This window comes from Emys orbicularis, chromosome 4, assembly GCF_028017835.1.
Source record: "Emys orbicularis isolate rEmyOrb1 chromosome 4, rEmyOrb1.hap1, whole genome shotgun sequence".
In the NCBI taxonomy this organism is placed as follows: Eukaryota; Metazoa; Chordata; order Testudines; family Emydidae; genus Emys; species Emys orbicularis.
In genome coordinates, this window is record NC_088686.1 from 91,861,249 (window position 1) to 91,883,258 (window position 22,010).

Here is a 22,010-nt window from a genome sequence, read left to right on the forward strand (position 1 = left end):
TGGTATCTGTGTTGGCAGGAGAAACTCTGCCACTGACTTAGCACTGTCTACACCAGTGCTTAGGTCAGTATAATTTACATCACTCAGGGGTGTGGATTATTCACACTCCTGAGTGACATAAGTTATACTAAAGTAATTTGTAGTGTAGACATAGCCTTAGATACCATGCAGTAGCATCTCAGAAAGTCCTTAAGGGTATTGTGCAGGTTAAAGCACTCTTCCTTGTCTGGGCCTTAGACATTTTTTAGCTGACTTGGTATTGCAGAGCAGCAGCACAAAAGGAGGGTGTCACAGGATAGATACATCAAGGGGTGCCCAGTCGCATATGGTCAGTGGGGAGCTTGTGTCCTGATTGCTAGAGTCTCTCCAATGGCCTAAAAACAGGAGAGTGCGAGCTAGCAGTCAGAATCCTTTGGGCCAGGGCCGGCTCTGGCTTTTTTGCCGCCCCAGGCAAAAAAGCCTCCGGCCGCCCCCCCCCCCCGCCGGGGGGGGGAGCGAGCCCTGGCAGGGGCTCCGCTCTCCCCCCGGCGGCCGGGAGCAGGGCGCCGGGGGGGGGGGGGGAGGGTGGCGAGCCCCGGCGGGGGCAGGGTGGCGAGCCCCGGCGGGGGCAGGGCGGCGAGCCCCGGCGGGGGCAGGGCGGCGAGCCCCGGCGGGGGCAGGGCGGCGAGCCCCGGCGGGGGCTCGGCTCTCCCCCCGGCAGCCAGAGCGCAGCCGGGGGGAGGGCGCGGGGGGGAGGAGGGCGGCCAGAGTGCCGGGGGGAGGGCGGCGAGCCCAGCTGTGGCCCCACTCTCCCCGGCGGCCCGAGCGCCGCGCCGCCCCCCTCCAGGTGCCGCCCCAAGCACCAGCTTGGTTGCCTGGTGCCTGGAGCCGGCCCTGCTTTGGGCTACCCCTTGCTCTGAGGGCAGTGTGACCTAGTAGTCAGAGTAGATGAGCTGCTCCCCAGAGTTTCAGGCCCTCAAGCAGAATAGAGCATCAAATCAAAGTCTGGGTTGCACAGGCCCTCTGATAGGGCAGAACAGCAAACTCAGTCTCAATAGTCTAGCATTCTGACTCAGGTGAACAGTAGACCAGTGGTTCTTAAAGCCAGTCCGCCACTTGTTCAGGGAAAGCCCCTAGCGGGCCAGTTTGTTTACCTGCTGCGTCCACAGGTTCAGCCCATCACAGCTCCCACTGGCCACAGTTCACTGCTCCAGACCAATGGGGGCTACAGGAAGTGGCACAAGCCGAGGGACATGCTGGCCACCCTTCCCACAGCCCCCATTGGTCTGGAGCAGTGAACCATGGCCCATGGGAGCCACAATCAGCCAAACCTGCAGATACAGCAGGTAGACAAACCGGCCCAGCTTGCCAGGGGCTTTCCCTGAACAAGCAGCGGCCCTAGTTTGAGAACCACTGCAGTAGACAACTGCAAGACTCTAGGCCTAAGGTGGGGAGAAGCTGCCACCCTGGTGTGGGGTTGGCAGCAGGGGGTAGGGGGACCTGTGCCCATCTGCTCCACCAGGTCCCAGCCCAGGACCTTAACAGTGGCAGGAAGGTCCCACCACTGGGTCAGCAAGGCTCCCACTGAAACACAGTTTCTTGGTCCCATGACTGGACTAGTATCTATTTCCCCTGGGCTATTTCCTACCTGGTCTCCCAGTAAGCAGTCCATGGGCCCTCTCTTTCTCTAGGGTCATATGCTGGTGAAGTCCACAATGACTCAGTCCCTTCTCAGGTGTTTGCCTGGGGTTTGGCATGGGTGGCCTCTGTGAACTGGTGAATTCCCACAGCTCCATAGCAGGCACCCACAGCATGCATGAATCCTCCTCAGTGGTCTGACCCAACTGAGCTTGTGCTTCCCTTTATACTCTGTCTCCAGGCTGAGCATGCCCAGCAGGGATGGAGGGGTGTGGCTTCCTCAGCCTGCAATGCACAGTTAACCCCTATGGGGCCAATGTGGGATAGATACACCCCATCACAGAGGGTTAATGGCCAGGCCACCTTTCTGCACTATGTGGTCTGAGGGAGCTTTGGACTAGGGGTTTCCCAGCTGTAAAGTTTAGGGACTGAGGAGGAAAAAGGGCATGTGTTTAAATAGTTGGATCTGTCTGTGTTTTCTGTGAGTCCTGAGCAGAGCCAGCAGCTTCTTAGAACAGAGCAATGGCACCTTACATGAGGTTTCTGCAAGAAAGGAGTTGCCTGTGTACTGTTTGTTATCATCCCTGTTGAAGAAAATAGGATATGTGAAAATTTTGAAAATGCTTTTCTACATCACTGATTCCTTCCTCAAAAGGAAAACTGACCTTGTAGGCCTCAGATTCTGCTGCTGCTCAGCAAAGGGACAGAAATACATTTTGTATTACTATCTTATGCTACTCTATCTGTATTATGCTTTGGACAAAGCTCAATTAGATCTCTGAAGAATAAAACAATTAATTTGAAACATTTTCTCATAGGTTTTTAACTTAGTGTACAAAATTTACCCATGTAACTCTTATGGAGTGATTAGGGTGACTAGATAGCAAGGGTGAAAAATCGGGACAGCGAGTGGGAGATAATTGGCACCCATATAAGACAAAGCCCCAAATATTGGGACTATCCCTATAAAATTGAGACATCTGGTCACCCTAGGAGTGATGCATGTAAATCTCTCTGTGCAAATAAAACACATGGATGAAGTGAGTATTCTGAAGGGTCTTTTAGAGCAGTGATTCTCAAACTTTTGTACTGGTGACCTCTTTCACATAGCAAGCCTCTGAGTGTGACCCCCCTTATAAATTAAAAACACTTTTAAATATATTTAACACCATTATAAATGCTGGAGGCAAAGTGGGGTTTGGGGTGGAGGCTGACAGCTTGCGATCCCCCACATACTAACCTCACAACCCCCTGAGGGGTCCTGACCCCCAGTTTGAGAACCACTGTTTTAGAGTTTTGATAAGGCCTTTTATAATTTGTTCACAAGTATTGACTCCAGGCAGAATCTTGGCCAGAATGAATTTAACATGGAAATTAATACTTCATACATAGTTCCTCAAAATGTAATTTGGCCATTTTTTAGTGATATGAATATGTGTGAAAGGGAATCGGAGGTAGAATAGTCGCATTGGAAATTTTTTTGGAACTGTAAATAGCAATGTTAGCAGCAGTAACTTTTTTCATATGTGTCCATACAAACTTTACAACGTCTTTATATGATGAGTTCTTATGATACAATCAAAGTACAGTGAAACTTGTATTAAGCAATCCAGGGTATGAACAAAAATGAGTTCCACAACAGAGATATTCTTTAATTAAAGGTCAGAAAAAAATGTATTTGAAAACCTCATAGGGTAATTTAAAGTAGTCATTGTAGATGGGGCGATGCCAGTAAGAGGGGATCCTTGGTGCAGATTTCTCCATATAGTTTAAAAGACAATTTGAGCAAATATAATACAGTGGGGGAGAGAGGGGGAAATAGTTTAGTCTGCATATATGAGCTGGAGTTTTAGCTTTGAAATTCCAGTTCTTTATGGACTTAAGTCAGAACTGATTGCTTACACAAGGTCTATATCTTGGGGTCGGAGGCAGAGGGGAGGAAAGATTTCTGTATGGAGGGCTTATTTTATCAAGAGCTAAACATTTTCTGATGTCAGATGTGACACAATTCCTGGACTCACTATTCATGAGTCTATAGAACCTGCAAAGCTTTCAGTTCTTCTGAGACTATCCCCTCAGAATAGTGATCCCAGCCTTTTTTAATTCTGTGTCACCCAGCAATATCATGAGAGAGAGAGAGAGACGGTTAACATCAAATAAGCCAAAGCAGTTTTTGAATTTATGCTCTAGTACATCAGCTTCAAAGGGAGTTTACAGGCAATGAAGAGGAAAATTGTTCCTTCTTAGGCAAGTTGGAAATACTGTTGCAGCTTTAAGGTATCTATGGTAAATATTTTTATTCATGCAGCTTGCTTGTATCTTTTAAAATTCCTAGAGGCTTAAAGTCAGATAATTGGGCTTTCCACTTTTAAAACACAATGGATTGATAAGAATAACAGTTGTTGCAGAGGACTAGTGTTTGCTACCTACTATAACCACATACAAATGATTTTTCTTTTCCAAACACTAAACAGAGATTTCTGGCTCTGTTTCTATGAATCGATCTTTATCTAGGTGATTTTATGGCTCTTGTCATTGTAGTATCGGAGTGCTGAGATGACAATGGAAACTCTTAAATCCCTTGTCTTTTAACATGGATAAAGCCAGCTACCCCTAACTGCATTTGTAATGTTTAAATCTACAACCGGCATGGTTACAAGCCACATGATTCCTCTTCCCTTATGTGAACAGATGAGAACCTGAATTTGTTTCTCTTGGCTGGGAGTGGGACGCAAGTTGGGAGTGCTGGAGTGTTCCTCTCTGCCTCCACTCCCACAGTGGCTCTCCCTGGATGTCCTGGAGAGTTTGCACTTCAGGGTTAGTTGAGGGATAAAGCTGAGATTGGGACAGGAGGGCTGGCAGCACTCCACCAGATTGTCTCAATGTCCCAATAACGCTGTATGGGAAAACCAGCATCACTTAACACTGTCTGGGTTAGCATTTGCTTGTGTGAGTCTCCCCCATGTACTGACATGTGCCCCTCCTCCTCTACACTCGAGGGGGGTACCTCATGGCAGCAGGTAACCTCTGGCAGTCTAGTTCTTTCAGAGCTGTACTGTCAAGGGCCATAGAGGAGGTGACATAGGCCCTCTGCATCGTTCCGCTGGTGGAAAAATTAGCAGAGAAGCCTGTAGATAAAAGCTCAGAAAGTTTCTTGTCCCCCCCATAGGTTATTCCCACATGATCAATCTGTGGGAGTTACCCATGTAACTGGGGGCCCAATGCAAAGCCCACTAAAGACAACGGGAGTCTCTCCTTTGACTTCAATGGGCTTTGGATCAGGTCACTTATGTTTAGTTCTTATACTGTGCTCATTGCCATAGTATCAAAGCATAGGGCCCCAATAAGAACAATCTGTGCTCATATACAGCTGGAGGTTGTCTTTGCAGGGTTTTGGCTAGCCTGACTGCTTGTACCGATGTTCTGTCCACACCAGAGCAACAAACTAAGCCAGTAAAAAATATATATATTTATGCCAATGGTGTTTTTAATACAGGTAAAGCTTTCATGATTTGCTGCTTTGGGGTGGATAGGTCTGAGGAGTGCTCAGGTTACAGAGAAGGTCCAGTGACTCATTCTTTACCCTTGATTTGTATAGTCCTTTAGTAAAACAAAACTGCAGCAGCTGGATGATGTTTCTATGACAAACCAAAGTGCGGGAATGCAAATATAAGCTTAGTTTTGAGTCGAATTGTTTTTTCTAGCATCACCTATGAACAATTCTGTCCCCCAGTCTGCAAGAATGAATTTTATAAAGTTTGATTTGGAGAAGCACCCAAAAGTCCCAGTGCTAATCCACACCTTTTTCCTCTGAAGCTCTTGCAAATTCAGGTTGTCTCATGGTACTTCCTCATTAAGGACTTGCTGGAAATACCACTGTGGCAACCCCTCTATTTGCTCTGTTATGATACTTCCATCTCTGGCGAACAGGAGAGGTATTAGTCTGCAAAAATAAACAATAAGTTGAACTCTTTTTAATTTCAAAGCTGGTTTGTGATTTGGGTGAGAGTTTGATTCAGTTTATATTTTATCCAAACCAGTGCATTCCTTTCTAATTCAATAGTTTTGACCGAATGAGTCTTTATTGGCTAATTTGCATCCTGATGAGAAATTATTTGGAAGAGGTAGGCAGTGGAAGCAATGTACTGCACATACCTGGGACTGCGTGAAATAAATGCCATGGCCTTCTCATTTCTTTTTAATGTTGCATTTATGTCCAGTTCAAAACCTCCTTTTGCCATGGTTCTCTGGCTGAATAATTTAAAATCCTTTTAGTTTGACTCCAAGATTCCAAGTTATGTAAATCTTTTGTCTCTTACTAGAAAAGAGAAAAAACTGGATAATGGTTGCCAAACTGCATTTCAGTCTCTGCAGTCTTATTATAATCAGCCACTCAAGACTGGCTTTTCTAGTCTATCAACTGGATTATTTACACCTTCAAATTTCTAAAGTGTAACTATAGGTACCCATCCTGTTCCCTGGTTGCCTAGCCCATAAGTTAAAATAACAAAATAAGCCTATAAATATATTCACCTTAGCCCAACCCCCTCCTCAACAGCCTTTGGAAAGGTGTGTGTTGGGGGAATGTGCATTGCAGCTTGCCTGAAGAGTTAACAAATCTCAGCTCTGGAATACAAAGGGGGAGAAGCAAGTTCCAAAACCAAGGACCTCTTGCAAAGAACGTACTGCCAGCAGCAGGATCAGGGCATAGCAGTAAGAGCTCTCTCTTACCATTATTCCATACACTGTAACCATTTCAATGTTTGTTATGGCTTTCGTTAGCCTTATTTTTAAGACAACACTAAAGGGTTATATGCATGCATGTGTGTTTAATATAAATGATAATCTGCAGAAGTACAATTTACTAGGTTCTGTGGAGGAATTATTGGCACTGAGCTCTTGGGAAAGTTGCAACACTGGAATTTAAAAAGAATTTTTTTGTAACGTATTTGAAAGTTTTCCATTCATCATGATGATTTATTGATCATTCTATGACTATGGTATAATTAAGCATACAAAGGCTTGGCAGTTATAGCAGAGGCATATCCTTTTAGAAAGGCTAACAATGTTAACCCAAGGAAATTCCAATCTGAGATAGAACTCTACAGGGTCATATATAAGTTCAATGTAATAGATATGAATATACATGGTACCATTTCCAAAAAACAGGTACATGACCAGACTATAAACATTGAATGTATGTCTCATTAGTTCAGTTATTTATTAACTGATTTATTAAAAAAATCCCACCACCCTACTTCAATTTTAACCATTTTTCATAGTTGAATAAAATCAGCTATGCCAGATTCATGGATATTCATGTTCCTAGCATTCATGGTCTAGAATTAAATGGAAATACATAATTCTGAAAAGAATCTTCAAGTTTTGTGGAAAACGACATCTTGACATGCCACCCCCCAGTTATGAAGAAGAGCTCTGTATCAGCTCGAAAGCTCGTCTCTTTCACCAACAGAAGTTGGCCCAATAAAATATATTGCATCACTCACCTTGTCTCAGCTATGAAACAAGTGGCTATCTGTTCTCTAAATGAAGTGTTATTGTTAAAATAAAGTAAACGGTGTTTTAAAGCAAGGAACACACATCTTCATAGTAAAACTCAAGTTTGTTTTACAATTAAGGAAAAGTGACATGGTCCCCAACCCTTCCCACTCCCAAGTTTTTTATATATATATAGAAAATATTTTAAAAGAATACAAAATGTTATACTTAAACATATATTAATTAGTACACTTAAATATAGCTTAATTATATTTACAGTATGCTGCAGATACTTTTAATTTTAATGCCAACTTCAAGGTTTCCCAAAAAACATAACATTATATAAATATACAATAAATATTTGTTACACATGGTGAATAATAGAGAACTGTTCCACAGACATTAACTTACATTTGCACGAAAGTCTTTACTTTAACAAAGCAATAGGCTGCTGACATGAATGAAATACCTTTGCCACAGCAAGACTTCAATTGAGTGACTTTTTAAAAAATATCTCATTTCAACTAAAACTGCCAAGTCTGGGATCATGTATGTATTAGGCCTGGCATGTGACAGCCATGGAACCATATTGTAATTAATTGCCTGGTTCATCTTACAAAAATTGTAAATACCAACACTTTAGGGAATAATTTGTACCACATTAATATACTTGCATAGAAGATTAAATTTACTATTCCTGTCCCCCCCAAAAAATCTATGGATTTGTTTAAATGTACAATTATTAAAGAAAAATAGAAGTCAGATTCTTCAACCTTTACTCACTTTGTTTAATAAGCTACTCCATGAGACCCATTAATTTCAATTACTCAAGAGTAAGAGTGGCAGAATTTGGACATGGATCAATGTACAGTATTTTTAAGACTCTACAACATATAGTCCCCACATCTGGCCCAATCCTGGGTGAGAGTTTTGTTTGAGTAAAGACATATCTATAGATAATTTTGCAAGTTCACTATCTTTGTTCTTTCTAGTATAAATTATATTTAAAGAAACAGTCACTTCTCTCATAGAAACTTATTAAAGTCAATTAGAATTTATTATTTTTAATCTTATGTCCAAATTAGATTCCTGTCATGTTCTATCTGTCCTTCCACTGCCAAGTTAAAAAATAGATAATACATCTATACTCTGCTTAATTTCACCCCTTCCTGTTTCCTACATGGCTGCCTTTTTTAATTTTTGTGGTTTGAAAAATATGACAAAATAAAACCATTGTCACATCTAAAGTTAGACCTCAATAGAGTCAGTTGCTCTTCTTGGCTAAAATTCCAGCTTCATTAAAGTCAATGGCAAAACTTTCATTGACTTCAGTGGGGACAGGATTTCAGCCCTTCTGTCTACAGAAAGAGTATGGAAATACTTTTGAGGTTGCAATTGCTTCATACAGTATTATCAGGGCTATGAAAAAGAAGGATATTTAACATACACAAAACTGATGATGGACCAACTGATTTGAACAAAATCAAATCCTCTCCCACCCAACCCTTCAGTTTGTATAAAGCAAACAAACTGGAGCTTTGAGATCTTCAGGTAAGTACTTTATTTCTAGTTTTCATCTAGGAGCAGCATGCCTGTAATCTCTCCATGAAGCCTGAAGTTTGCAGCTTCAAGAGGTTCAGATAAATGTCTCTCTCTTTATCCCTGTGGATTTCCACAGTTGCAGCAGCACACTCCTGCTAACAGTCCCTAAGCTTAAACATATTGAGGATGGAGGAAGAAGTTGTCATTGAGCAGGTGGGGCAGCTAAATTCTGGTAGTCATTTCTTCTGCGGAACTGACAGATCCAGAGTCTGTTTACCTTTAGTATAAAGACCATTTATTTAGTCAATCCTTGGCTGACAAGGATGATTGGGTTAATTTATGGGATAATGTCTATTTGTATATTGATCAAATAGGTGGGTTATTGGGTGTTGAACATATGTCCAGGGATAATTTGTGAGAAGGGAGTACATTTTACAATAAGCCTGATCGCTGGTGATTTAAAATAGAGATGCAAAATAGGGCACAAATTTTGCTAATATTAAATTCTGGATGAAGTATAGCAAAATTTAAGTGTTTTTGTTTTACCTATTTTTTTCTATCCCTTTTCTCCCACCTACCTGAATCGCCTACAAAGCTGAACTATTGGGCTAATAGACTCACTAACTACTGGTTACTTGAGTAGAGGGTGAGCTACTTTCCCTCACCCTAGAATGCATGTTTCCCCCACTGTATTCACTTCAATTGCTGTACTTAGTCCTTACCTACATTTATCCTTTGTTTAATCATCTTTGCTCTGTTTTTGAGTTTCTAACTCAAAAATACGGATTTCATGCTATTGGACTACTAGGACATTGCTGCAATTAGATATTCACGTCTAACTGGATTTGGTGTTAGTTAACCCAACAGTGACTATCATACCTACCATTTTTTTACAGTCTTATTTATTCATGATGCTATTTGTTTAGTGGATTAAAGCTGCCATGTACTGCGCCTTAAGATGTAGAACCTCTTGAATGTATCCAAATATATTCGGTACTTAAAGTTAGAGGTAGAGCCCTCTTTCTACTTCATTCCAGAGCCACCCCTCCGGAGTCTTTCAGGTCTGAATTCTCTCAATTTCTCAAGTGCTATATTTCCCAGAAACAAAAGGGATAGAGCACATTAGATGTTTCCTTTGTCATCAGTGGAGAATTAGGCTATAGTACATACATCAATATGCAGGGCAATGGCATTGCTCTGCTGCTGAACACATGGTGCCAAATTCATTGCAGATTTATACTCACGCAGCCCCACTCAAACCAATGTGTTGTAACTCATAATTGAATTGGGCCCACACTGTCCAATCCTGTAGCCACTCTGATCTACGTTTACTGTACTCTGTTCAGACCACATTATCGTGACATTTTATTGTGCTTCAACAAAACGTTTGATCCAAGCACAAAAAGTCTTTTATTACATTTTAAGTAATTGCTCTCAACGCTCTATATGATATTTTCAATATGACAAGCTTTAGTCATATGGTGAGGAGTGAAATATTTTAGAGATTGCAATCAATTTCCTGCCCAAGACAGGAAGGGGGGGGGGGAACTCCAAACAACCCCTCCACCAAACCTCACCCCCCACACAAACCAATGTGATATAAGCAAATGCAGTTTTTTCAAAATATAGCCATCAAAAAAAAAAAAAAAGCATGGAGCCAGACAGTTACACAAGTACTGTCCTTAAGCCTGCAGTTCAGCAATGTGAAGCAGAACATCAGCATTCTTTTTCAGTTGCCTCTTTTTTTTATTTATTTATTTTGTCAGTAGCCTGATTCAATATTGCAAACACCTTCACAACATACAAAAAAAACCCAAATTTGTTTTATCCAGAACATATATCATAACGATTTTTTTTCTTTTTCCAACCTCGAGGGAATTTAAAAGTAAAAAAATAAAACAGTAAAACTATGACAACAGCACCTTGACATTGTTTTAATTCCAACGCTATCAGAAGTTAAAAGCAGTAAACAGATATAATACTAACAGGAATAAAGATACTTACTGTCTAAAATGTAAACGGAATGTTTTGGTTCAAATTTTTTTTCTGAAAGAGGACAGTTTATCATCAATTCACAATTGAAGCAGCATGCAATTTTATTATTTTTTTAAAACTTTTTACGTTTTCGATTCTTGGCAACGGCAACAAACCACAATGTTATCGAGGAATGTAATGCAGAGACTTATTTGTTTTAGTTGTGCGCAAATGACGTTTGTTCCCCTTCAGGTCATGGATATGTTCAATAAATAGATTGTGGAACCACTGTACTGTATAAACTTCAGTTATACATGCAGTCCATAAAATTATTATTTTACTGAATAATTTACCCTGTTATGTATATATACAAATAGATAATTTTGTCTCAATATAATCTATACAACACGAATCCACTATCTTCCCCTTTTAATGGTCAATGTACATACACAGGAAGTGTCTATTCTTATAAACCGCCAGCCAACTCTCTTTTTGTTATCCATGGTGAGAGCTCGCACATAAGACTGGGTAGTTCGGCACTGGGAATTCCAGTGCCTCTTGTCTATGCCCCTGCAACCCTCTTTTGTGTAACCTTTGGGATTGCATTTGGTCTCATAGAAGTATTGCTTCAGTTGGCCTTTGGGTACTGGGACTTTTTCCAGGACCGTAACCGTTGCACCAGACATGTCCACTGCAGTCTTTTTCTCTGCTGCTGTTACCCACTCACTTGTACTGTCACACACGCTTAGCTCCCCACGGCGAGCAGGGTCAGAGTGGCGCCGGACCCTCATGGACATATTTGCAGCATCCAAGTAATTTTTGTACTCCTCAAGCAGAAAGAGCAATGGGGGCTCCAAAGGCACTTGACTGCTTAGCATAACCCGAGATGTGTACAAGTCGGCATCCTTGTTTTCCTCACTGGGCTGGACGTCCTGTTCCTCATCTAGAAGCTCCTCTATGACATGTTCAAAAGTGTCTGCCAATGAGGTCAGTCCTCTTGAACCAGTGTTGGGCCCACTTAGGCTCTCCAGAGTCCCATGGGTCTGAAGACCTGGGTAAGCCAAGCTGCCTAGTCCTCTGACACTTGCTTCTTTCATAGGGGCAGCTTTCATGCAACTGAAGTATGAAATAACCATAGTAAGGAAAAGGATGGTCATCACTCTTCTTACTTGGTGGAACTGTTAAGGACAAGACAAAAAACAGAGATTTAAAATTTCATAGGGGCCAAAACAAATCCATATCCATTTAGTTGACCTGAGAGGAGAAAAGTTTACTCATGTAACACCTGTTATGAACATCAGTTGCACAAAGGTGCAGATTAATATCAATGGTGCATTATTGTTTCCGTTTTATAAAGAGACACTCAACATTTGCCCCTTGATTTATATCTTCAGCTAACACGTAAGCCAATGAATAGGCAACCCTGCCCAAGGTCCTTCACTAGTAAATGTCACACTTCAGATACTATATCGGTTTAAGATTTAATGACCTACCATTTGTGGTGCGAGTGTAACAGCAGATTAGAAATGGCACTAAACATCCACAGTACAAGGGTAAGAATTTGAAAAGTGTCAGAGATAGCTGTGTACTTGTAACAGACAACGTATTTTAACCCTGATGTTGAATTTGAGATGTAAAGTCAAGCTACCTTCTCTTGTGCTACTAAAACAAATTTGAAGTTGTGTACGTCACAACATGAACATTCTGGGCAAAAAGTAATTAGCTATACATTTAGTCCCTATCTATAATGCAGCTTGAACTGTGCTAGCAACAGCCATACTAAATAAAAGTTGCTCTGCCAGAACCCTCTCCGGCAACTGTTTTCCTGTGTGGTTGTTGCTCATGTGGGTCAAACAAGATTTCCATTTTGAGTGCGCGCACAGGTATTTTATTCTGAGGTGTGTTGTGGCCCAAACCGTGTCACAGCCTGTCTGCCTGAGGTTGTCTATAGCACATGTGGACACAACCACCATAAGCTGTACTTTCAATCACCAATAGAAGCTATACAATTACTGAGCACTGGCAGGCCTACTTCTTGCCTAAAAGTAGGTGTGTACAGAAATTGACTATGCAACCAGACAAACCATCACAGAGTTAATACTATAATAAACACTTAAAATACAGCCTAAGTAAATAAATTGTTTGTATCATCTGAATGTGATGGAAATGTTTCAACACACATTATATTGAAAGGACAATAATAAAATCACTGTATGGTAACTGGCAAAGGCCAAATCCTACAGTCTTTATTCAGGCAAGCTAGCTGTTGAACTCAGCATTGATTTCAATGAAAGTTTTCCTGAGTAAGAATGGCAACATTTGGCCCCAGTGTTTGAGCACAGCAGAGATAGCATGAACCAGCCATTAGGGCCCTGCCACCACGCCAGAGAGTTTTAAATATCATGACTGTCTGGTTTGCCTTTTGTCTCTCACACTCAGCCCACAGTCTGTGGTGTGAGGTGGGCAAGGTGAGAGAAATGCTTGCCATGTGTGATAAGGCAAACAGCATGCAGTATGGAAGAGGAAGAGTGAGGGAGTGGTTTATATATTATCAAAACCCACAACACACACCCAGTAGAATTAACAAAATGTGGTCCTATCAGCACCTCAGAGAGTCTGCTTGCATGTCTATCCACCTACCCTTTGTTTTGTCTTTTCAGATTATAAACGCTTCAGGGCAGGAACTGTCTCTTGCTATGTATGTCTGTACAGTTCACATTTTAGATGCTACATTGCACCTTTTAGGTGCTCCTTTAATAAGAAATCTATACAATCCCTGAAACCCCTCAGTGACAAAGAGAGCTGTGTTTGCTGATCTGAAAGTGCTGCTACAACATCTTCTGAGTCCACTTGTTACTTTTTCTCCCTTCCGATCCCTGCTCATGCCAGTTCACTGCTTGCTAGAAAGCAATGGCATTGTTCACATTTTTGAAGCAGCAGCTAATGTTCATTTCAGTGCTTTTGAAGTTCATTCGGAAGTACCTCATACTTGGCATGCACACTGGAGTAAATGCTGTATTTGTCTGGCAACAGGGTGCTCTGTAGAAGTCTTACTTCATCTCCTACAAATATTCTGTGGGAAACCAGTACTCCCAAAATCGCAAGTGGAAAAGACCAAACTAAAAAGCTCACATGCTAGAGGGACACTGCCCAGGTTTTAGGGCCCAACATTCACTTAGTGAAGGGTTATTTCTTTCAAGAGGAATTTACTTGAGGGGTGAGTTGAGCTGGGGAGATCCTCATGTCCAAGTCATCTTCCTGTTTAAGTGTGTCATTGTGGCACAGACCCATTGAAATTAAACAAACCTGATGGCTGTGACTCACAGGAACATAGTATTTCTTCTAATGATGAGGAACAATCATCTTTTGTACATAAATAGTATTTTTCATCCTTTGGATCTCAAAGCATCTTACAGACTGGGTATCATTGTTAATATAAACATAGATTTATCTTACTGGCAGACAGGGCACCTATGGCACTGAGAGATTATGCTCCCATTGGTTCAGCTTCACCCAAGAACTGAGACACTGAAAAATCTGTAAACATTTTGAAAATTCTGCCCTACGGCCTTGGCTACAGTCGGCAGCGCTGTGAAGCGCGAGTGTAGTCGCGCCGCCAGCGCTGCGAGAGCTCTCTAGCAGCGCTATATGTACTCCTCCCGCGAGGGGAATAGCTTACAGCGCTGCGAGTGAGCGTGCAGCGCTGCAGGCTCTGATTACACTGGCGCTTTACAGTGTTGTACTCGCTGCGCTTGGGGGGGCGTTTTCACACCCCTGAGTGCAGCAAGTTGCAGCACTGTACAGTGCCAGTGTAGCCAAGGCCTAAGTGATTTGCCCAAGGTCACACAATAAGTTAACAGCAGAGCTAGGAACAGAACCAAGATCTTATGGCTTCCATTCAAGTACTCATTACTGTTATTATTATTTATATTACAATAGTGCCCAGAGGCCACAGCCAATAACAAAGCTCCATTGTGCAGGGAGCTGTACAAGCATAAAATAAAAGACAGTCCCTATGCCAAAAACCTTACAGTCTAAATAAGGATTAGACATGCCAAGTGGGTGTAAAACACAACAGGGTGGGGAGGGGAGAGACAAAGGTAAGTGCAATAGGGACACACATATGAGCTAGGTCTACAGTTTGGGGCCTCAGAGTTTGTTTTAAAATTAGGTAAGTAAATGAGTGACCGAATGAATCACTAACAGACTACCTACCTAGGCAGTTTACAGTGGGCATCATGATAGCAATGGGTTTTTAAAGGGGATTTAGAGGAGAAGAGACTAGTGGCTCTGAAAAATGATTTAGGTTATACATTTTACCAGTAGTGGCTCTAGCTGTTTTGCTGGTCAAGGTGGAAAATGTTTTTGGCGCCTCCCATCCCTACGAGTGGCTGAGGGGCAGGGGGAAAGCCAGCCAAAACTGAGTGGCACAGCAGTTCAGCACCTCTGGAAGCTGGCATCCAGGTGATTGCCCTACACCCCCTTCTCCTCCCCCAGAGTCAGCCATAAGAGATAGCGTGGAAAAGAGGCATGACAATGCTTGTGGGAGACCAAAAAAAAAAAAAAAGGTTCAATCCATTAGTCCACAGATATCCTCTGCCAGCTGGCCATTGGTCCATGCAGTCTGTCAGTGCTCAATACCTACTGCTTTAGTCAGTTACCACCCACAGTACACCCAGGGCCACCGAGAGTGGGTTCGGGCCCTGGTGAAAATTTTTTTTCGGGCCCCCCAGCAAGGGCGGACCGGCTAAACAGGGCCGACGAGGGGGGGGGACGGGGACCGGGGAAGCTGGGCCCCGGGCCCCCTTCCGGACCGCCGGGCCCTGGTAATTTGTACCGGCTTTCCCCCCCTCTCGTTGGCCCTGAGTACACCTAACCAGTTCTTCCCTCCATCACTGTAGAAAAGAATCCACCCTAATCCTGATCAATTTACACCCAGAGCATGACATAGGATTATCTTTATCGCACATAAGTAATCTGAGGGATGGGGACTGAAGTCCAATTAGGCTTTGAATCCTATTAACAATTCTCTCAGCCATCTTTTACACTGCCAGAGTTGCATAACAATAGCACACAAGTGGATTTGTTGATATAATAGGTCACCATACCGTGGCTTTTTTTCCCTTTTAGCAATTTAGCCTGGCAGCAAACAGAAAAACTATATCTGGAATCCACCCTTAAGGCACCATAAACACACATTTCTGATAAGTGAATTTTGGGACCTAAAATTTCAACAGTCTCCTCTTTAAATGAGTTATGGGTCAAGTACCAATGGATATGTAACATCTCAAAAGATTGGTTGGTCTGTATTTCTTTATAGAGAAAAGAGACTGCTAGTAACTTGTGCATTGGGCACATTCATCATCTCTAGCAAAGAATGATGTCCAAATGTGCTAATGTGGTGGGAAATCCTTTTAACACATACAAAACCTTTTCATTTCATAGGCAACAGTGCGCTCATAGTGGAAGCACAGATGCAGTCACACGATGTCTGCTAATCTTGTAATAATGAGGTCATAATGGAATGAGAGTGTTAAATCTCAGTGCACAGATAAAAATCTTTCAGCCACTTTCAAAAGCTGGAGACTTTTTCTTTGTTACTTTAAAAGTATTACCCCAGGCTCTGCGAATTTACTGATGAATGCAAGGTTCATATCTCACTTAATGAATTGGTACCAGATCCTTAATATTGTAATATCCATATCAAAAGGGTCACTGAAAACAGTTATTACAGTTTGAATGTGAGTTTTCAATCCTTTCCCTTCTGCTCCCAGCTCAATAGAGTTACTGCCTGTTCAATTACAGTAGATGTCTTGTAAATCCAAATACCAATGCAGATTATGTATGCACTCCTGTTTGCTGCTTAGCTACTGTGCTATATGAGCCAGAGGAGGGAAAAAGAGAAGAGAGCTGTATTTGCCTATCTTCCAGTCTGCTTTACTAGCAGAATTTCTAAATACCCTTTACTATTGTATCTGTGCGGGGAAGGGGCAGGAGGGGAAACCATCTGTCCAGAATCAGTGCATAGTACTTTCCCTTTCCATGTGGAAAGACAACCTCAATGAAACCTTGCATGGAGGTGCCTCAGCAATTCCAGGAATCTGCACACAGGGCTGAGCTATGACAATTGTCCCTCCCACACATAGACAAACAGTGACAAATATACCTAGAAGTTAATGCAGCATGCATGCCCTTTCACTTTCCCGGGAGGGCCCCAGGGCACAGAGCCAAAAGGTGTGAAACGGGACCACTATGCCAGTACAGATGCACAGGGCTCCTGTGTGGATCATCCTTTTTCTGTAGCAGATCCATGGGGATCTCTGGGGTATTCCAGGATTTGGGGACAGAACCTCTGCCTATTTTGCTAGGGAGAGGGTGGTGGCCAACTTCCTGCAATGATATAGTAACTCAGTTTTCCTCCCTGCCACAGCCTTCCTGCCGCTGCTTTTTCCTTTTGGTCAACCAGGGCAAAATCTCCCCCTTAAACTCAAAACACAAACCAGGGCCTGATCCTGCATGTTCTCTATGGGTGCTGTAACATCTTTCCATCATTTATGCGCTGGGATGATGTGTTAGGCTTCAACACAAGCTTGACACAATACACGCTTTATTATTAGTTTGTATTGTGGTAGCATCTAGAAGCCCTGACTGAGAACAAAGCCCCAGTGTGCTAGGCACTCTACATGCACATTGTAAGGGATGGTCCCTGGCCCAAAGAGTTTACAGTATAAATAGCCAAGATGAAGTATTATTTTGGCAGAGGGAGAACTGGGGCACATAGAAATAAAGAGAATTCTCCAAGGTCACACAGGAAGCCTGTGGCAGAGCTAAGGAATTGAAACGAGGTCTCCTGAGTCTCAGCCCAGTGTTTTGACCACAGAAACATCCTTCTTCCCTAATACAGCTTAGCAGAGCAAAACCAACAAGAAGTCAGGTCATACACCACATGGGCCTGAGCTCAGATAAACCTATCTTGGTGTAACGCCACTGAAGTTAATGGAATTATATTGGTGTAAGTGAGGTCTGAAGTAGGCCACATAACTGTAACAATGGGAAGGCAACTGGTTAAATGCAGGCCTTGCCAGGACTAGTTTACATCTGAAGTTAATTACATATCTGTATAATCCCTCCAATAAAACAAATATTTGCATTTAATGAGACTTCAGTGAAATATAAAATAGTATAATTATATAGATACGTAATTTAAGCAGATTATAAAAAGATTAACAGGTCCTATTTCCAACAGAGAGACCTAGTCAATAGCTGTGCATAAGTACATTTCTCCACTGGATCTTGACACTAAAGCCACATGGTTTTGAAAGTTAAAATAAAGGGAACAAATTAGGCAGTGAATGGTACATTAGACCTTTAAATTCATCAGAATGGAACCCCAGGTGGGAGATAAAATTAGCAGCAAGAAACTATTCAATTTCTGTCTTGCCATTTTCTAAGACTTTTTTAAAGTTCAATTTGCTAAATTTTATTGAATGGCACAGGCATGAGTTCCTGCTCTATGTATCATTACAGAAGCGTGTGAACAGATACCAAAAAAAATGCATGTCAGCACATGATTTGCAAAGACTAAATGTACTGAGAACAAACAAGATTAACCTTTAACGCATGCATAACTGGATGTTTGATGCATGTAGGTTATCCTTAGGGCTATTTATACATCCAACTTTATAATTATTTTTTATTACTGAAATCAAAGGAAAAAAACCATATGCACAAGACACAATCTAATGAATTAGCATGTTCATAAATTGTTGCATGATGTGAGGGAAGAATTATTCCCTACTCATGCTGCTGCTTATTGCTTCCTCAGGTAATAATACCAACCAGCTATGTTGCCAGAGATGGCAGCGACAGAACTATACAAGCTAGGTGCTATTTGGAAGTAAAGCTGCAAGAAAGTCTGAGTTTGTTGCAAACTACATCTTGTGACAATGAGACATTCTTATTGTCTCACAAGAGTGTATCACAGCTGCTATACAACAATAATACACCGTATGGCTGTGATAGCCAACCTGTGGCTCTGGGGAAGTGTATATCTATGCAGGGTACCATATGGGGTTTTTGTGAAGTCCCCAAGTTTGACCAGAGCTCTTGCACCCAAGAAAGAGGAGAAATGCCAACAGCAATCAGGGGAGGAGAAAGGAAAGAGGCAAACTGAGTCTCAGAAAGCCACAAAACAATTGTGCCATGATGTCCTGACATTACATTGAAATATTAGCTTGGTGGTGCTGCTGGTAACACTTGTCCTATAAATTCTTGGGACTGGGAAAGCTATGGGGCAAGGATGGTGGTGGGGAGATGGTTCCCCCAAATTTCAGGGAGGCATGCCCAGTTGTTCCAATGGTACAAAACAGACTCCTCCCTCCACCCCATATCCAAGGTCTTCTTGACCCCCCAAAATACTTGAGGCATGAACTCCTGGTAGCACCTCCATTAGGCTGACCTGTGAGAGGCCCAAGAGGTGGAGACAATGCAGAAGGTGGCAGCATAGGCAGGCGAAGAAATGGCAGGACAGCCTTCCAAGCCTAGCGGCTCAGTGATGTCACAACTCTTGTTCACCTTCATATCAGCAGAGTGGTGATGTGGGTGTGTGTGTTCATGCCCACACTGTTTGCTAGCTGGGAGTGGTTGACAGGGGATGGATCACTTGGTGATTACTGTTCTGTTCATTCCCTCTGGGGCACCTGGCACTGGCCACTGTCAGAAGACAGGATACTGGGCTAGAGGACCTTTGGTCTTTCTAATGTTCTTATTATTTTAATACTTCTACAATGGGAAATGGTTGTTTAGCCCACCACACACACAGCCTTCCTAGATGTTTGTATGACACCCAGCACCTTGGAGACCTGATCTGGATTGGGTAGGGTGACCATATGTCCAGTTTTGGCCGGGACAGTCCCTTTTTTAAACCCTGTTCCGGCCATCCTGACTTTTTTTTTTTTTTGCCGACTTGATCAGTTGGCAAAAGCAAACAGGACAAATGCCTACTTTTGTCAAAAAAGTGGGGTGCAGTGTGGAGGAACTGGGGGGGGGGACAAGTGGAGATGCCAGCCCCCTGCAGCGGGGGAGGCAGAGTTGGGGAGGGGAGGAAGCATTCCAGCATAGGAGGGGCAGCAGGGTTCCAGCGACGGGCTGACAGACTCCTGAGGGGTCCCCTTCTACAGGGTTCTAGCCACAGGCAACAGTCTCATGCGGGAGGGATGGGGGGGCCTCAGGCGAGCAGCTGAGGGAGTCCCATTTTCTCTTTGGGAAATATGGTCACCCTAGGATTGGGGCCTCTGAGCACTACCATAGTGAATAAAAACAACAGCAGCTTTCCAAAAAGGAGTTCACCTTCCGATAGAGGCCACGGGTGGAACACTCCACTCAAAAGGGGAATAATTTTCAGAAACTTGTGAGCATGTGAATATGGGACTATCACTGAAACAGTTCTGCAGACTGAGCTACAGAAAGTGCTAATGAGCATCCACTAATACAGGATAATGCACTAACCAGAAAATAGAGTAGAACTGAAATACCTAACAATGCAGAAGGAGCACCACTCAAATATCTTAGCTACCAACAGGTTCATTTTACTTACCAGTAGCTGAGTACGGGGGCAGGAGGAGGGGCGGGGAGGGATGCCATATTTCTTGCACCATTCTATCTGAACTATACAGAAAAGGCATGACTTCCAGGAGTGATGTCCAAGCATCAGCAAAGACTGATCACTGGAAGTAACCCTGATTTCCAAACGTAGGTAAGCTCTGAAAACTGCATGCAACAATCTTAGCACCACTTACACTTGTGATATTACATCAAAGGATTGATTCAGCAGAAACATTGCACAGCTCTTTTGTGACGAGACTGATTCCTTTATGGAATTGATCGCTCCTTTTAACTCTGCAGTGAAATATAACCAGTCTATGTCAATAAGTTAGCCAGTTCCACAATGAGGGTAGTTTTCTCTTCTCAATCAATGAACAAGCCATGATTTGCTCTCCTTCAATAGCCAAATTAGGGTTGCCAACCCTCCAGGATTGTCCAGGAGTCTCCAGGAATTAAAGATTAATCTTTAATTAAAGATTATGTTGTGATGAAATCTCCAAGAATACATCCAACCAAAATTGGCAACCCTAAGAGCCATTAGTACTGAAACTCATGCCTAGCTGGATTGCAGCCATGATCATGCCGGCACATGAGTTGTCATACCAGTTTTGTTTGGTGCTTAGGTCGCCTATCAGCAATGGGAAAGCTTGCAGAACCTCCCATATAAGAACATTGCTGCAAGCACTAATTCCTTTCTGACCACCTACAAGGCCACATAGGTGGCAGTTTGGATCAGATATAAGCAATAGACAATGCATGGCTCATGTTGCTAGGAGGACTAAAGGTTAGGAAGCATAATGCTCAGGTGACACATTTGCCCCATGATATGGGCAGACAGACAAGGCTGTACAGCCTCAACTGGCCCTCAGTGTGCTTTCTAGATAGGAAGAAAGCAGTAGGGACACTACACAGATTTGTTCTATGCAAGATACTTACCTATGTTGAGGTCTTGACTGTGTGTGGCATTGATCTAGGTGACAGAATACCTGACTGGATATCTTGCTGTTAGCCATAGTCAGTCCTCAAAATGAAGTAAATCAACAGTTTGCTGTGATGATCATGATCCAAAAACTGGAAATGCCTGTTACCAGAGCTCTGACGGGTATTAACGTAAACTGTGCCTGTATTTGTTAGTGGTGTTCACAGTCATCTTCTGTCCATTCACCCCACGTTTGGACTTCTCTCAGAACATGCTCGGTCCATTCATCAGCATGGCATCTCTGTGGGGATACTTTCCATATATGGGCAAGGGTTAAAGCTTACATTCAGGTTCCAGAGTGGCTTCAGGGAGTCCAATAAAGGCAGGAGTCCAAAATTCCAAGGAATGTAAAGGACAATATTAGTTTGTTAGCAACAATCTGATTGGTTAGTGATTGAGCTCAAGAAGTTTGAAAAGCCTCCATTGTCTATGCCATGGTGGTGAATTTTTGTTGAACACAGACATACTCATTAGAAAGCTAAACCACCTCTGTCATGGCACTAAAGCAGCGTGCAGGGAATTGCTGCATGTGTTCCACCCTTTGATTCCATGCTTTGAATCTTTGAAGATAACATGTTACTCACCAGTAGCAATATTAAAATATTACCAGAATTGCAATACAGACATTTGGATACAGAGCACATTTTTTAAAAAAAAAAAATTGATAATGATGATTTATAATTTCTGATTACAAGTATCATGCAGTAGAGTCCACAGTATCATTATGGTAAATCAAGGTGGTTTTTTTTTTTTTTAAATATTCTAGTGAATACAAAACAGTAGCCTTACAGAAAAT

The 22,010-nt window shown here is 42.5% G+C and overlaps 1 protein-coding gene across 1 annotated transcript; it reads right to left on the minus strand.

The window, feature by feature from the left end:
• Positions 1 to 11,048: 11,048 nt before the first annotated feature.
• Positions 11,049 to 11,804, minus strand: BDNF (brain derived neurotrophic factor). Its single transcript, XM_065403649.1, has one exon. It carries the CDS (start codon positions 11,787 to 11,789, stop codon positions 11,049 to 11,051), a length of 741 nt encoding a protein of 246 aa, XP_065259721.1. The 5' UTR covers positions 11,790 to 11,804.
• Positions 11,805 to 22,010: the final 10,206 nt, after the last annotated feature.

Bases quoted from the DNA above. Each gene is read 5' to 3' on its own strand.
- BDNF (XM_065403649.1), bottom strand. From the start codon at position 11,789: ATGACCATCCTTTTCCTTACTATGGTTATTTCATACTTCAGTTGCATG.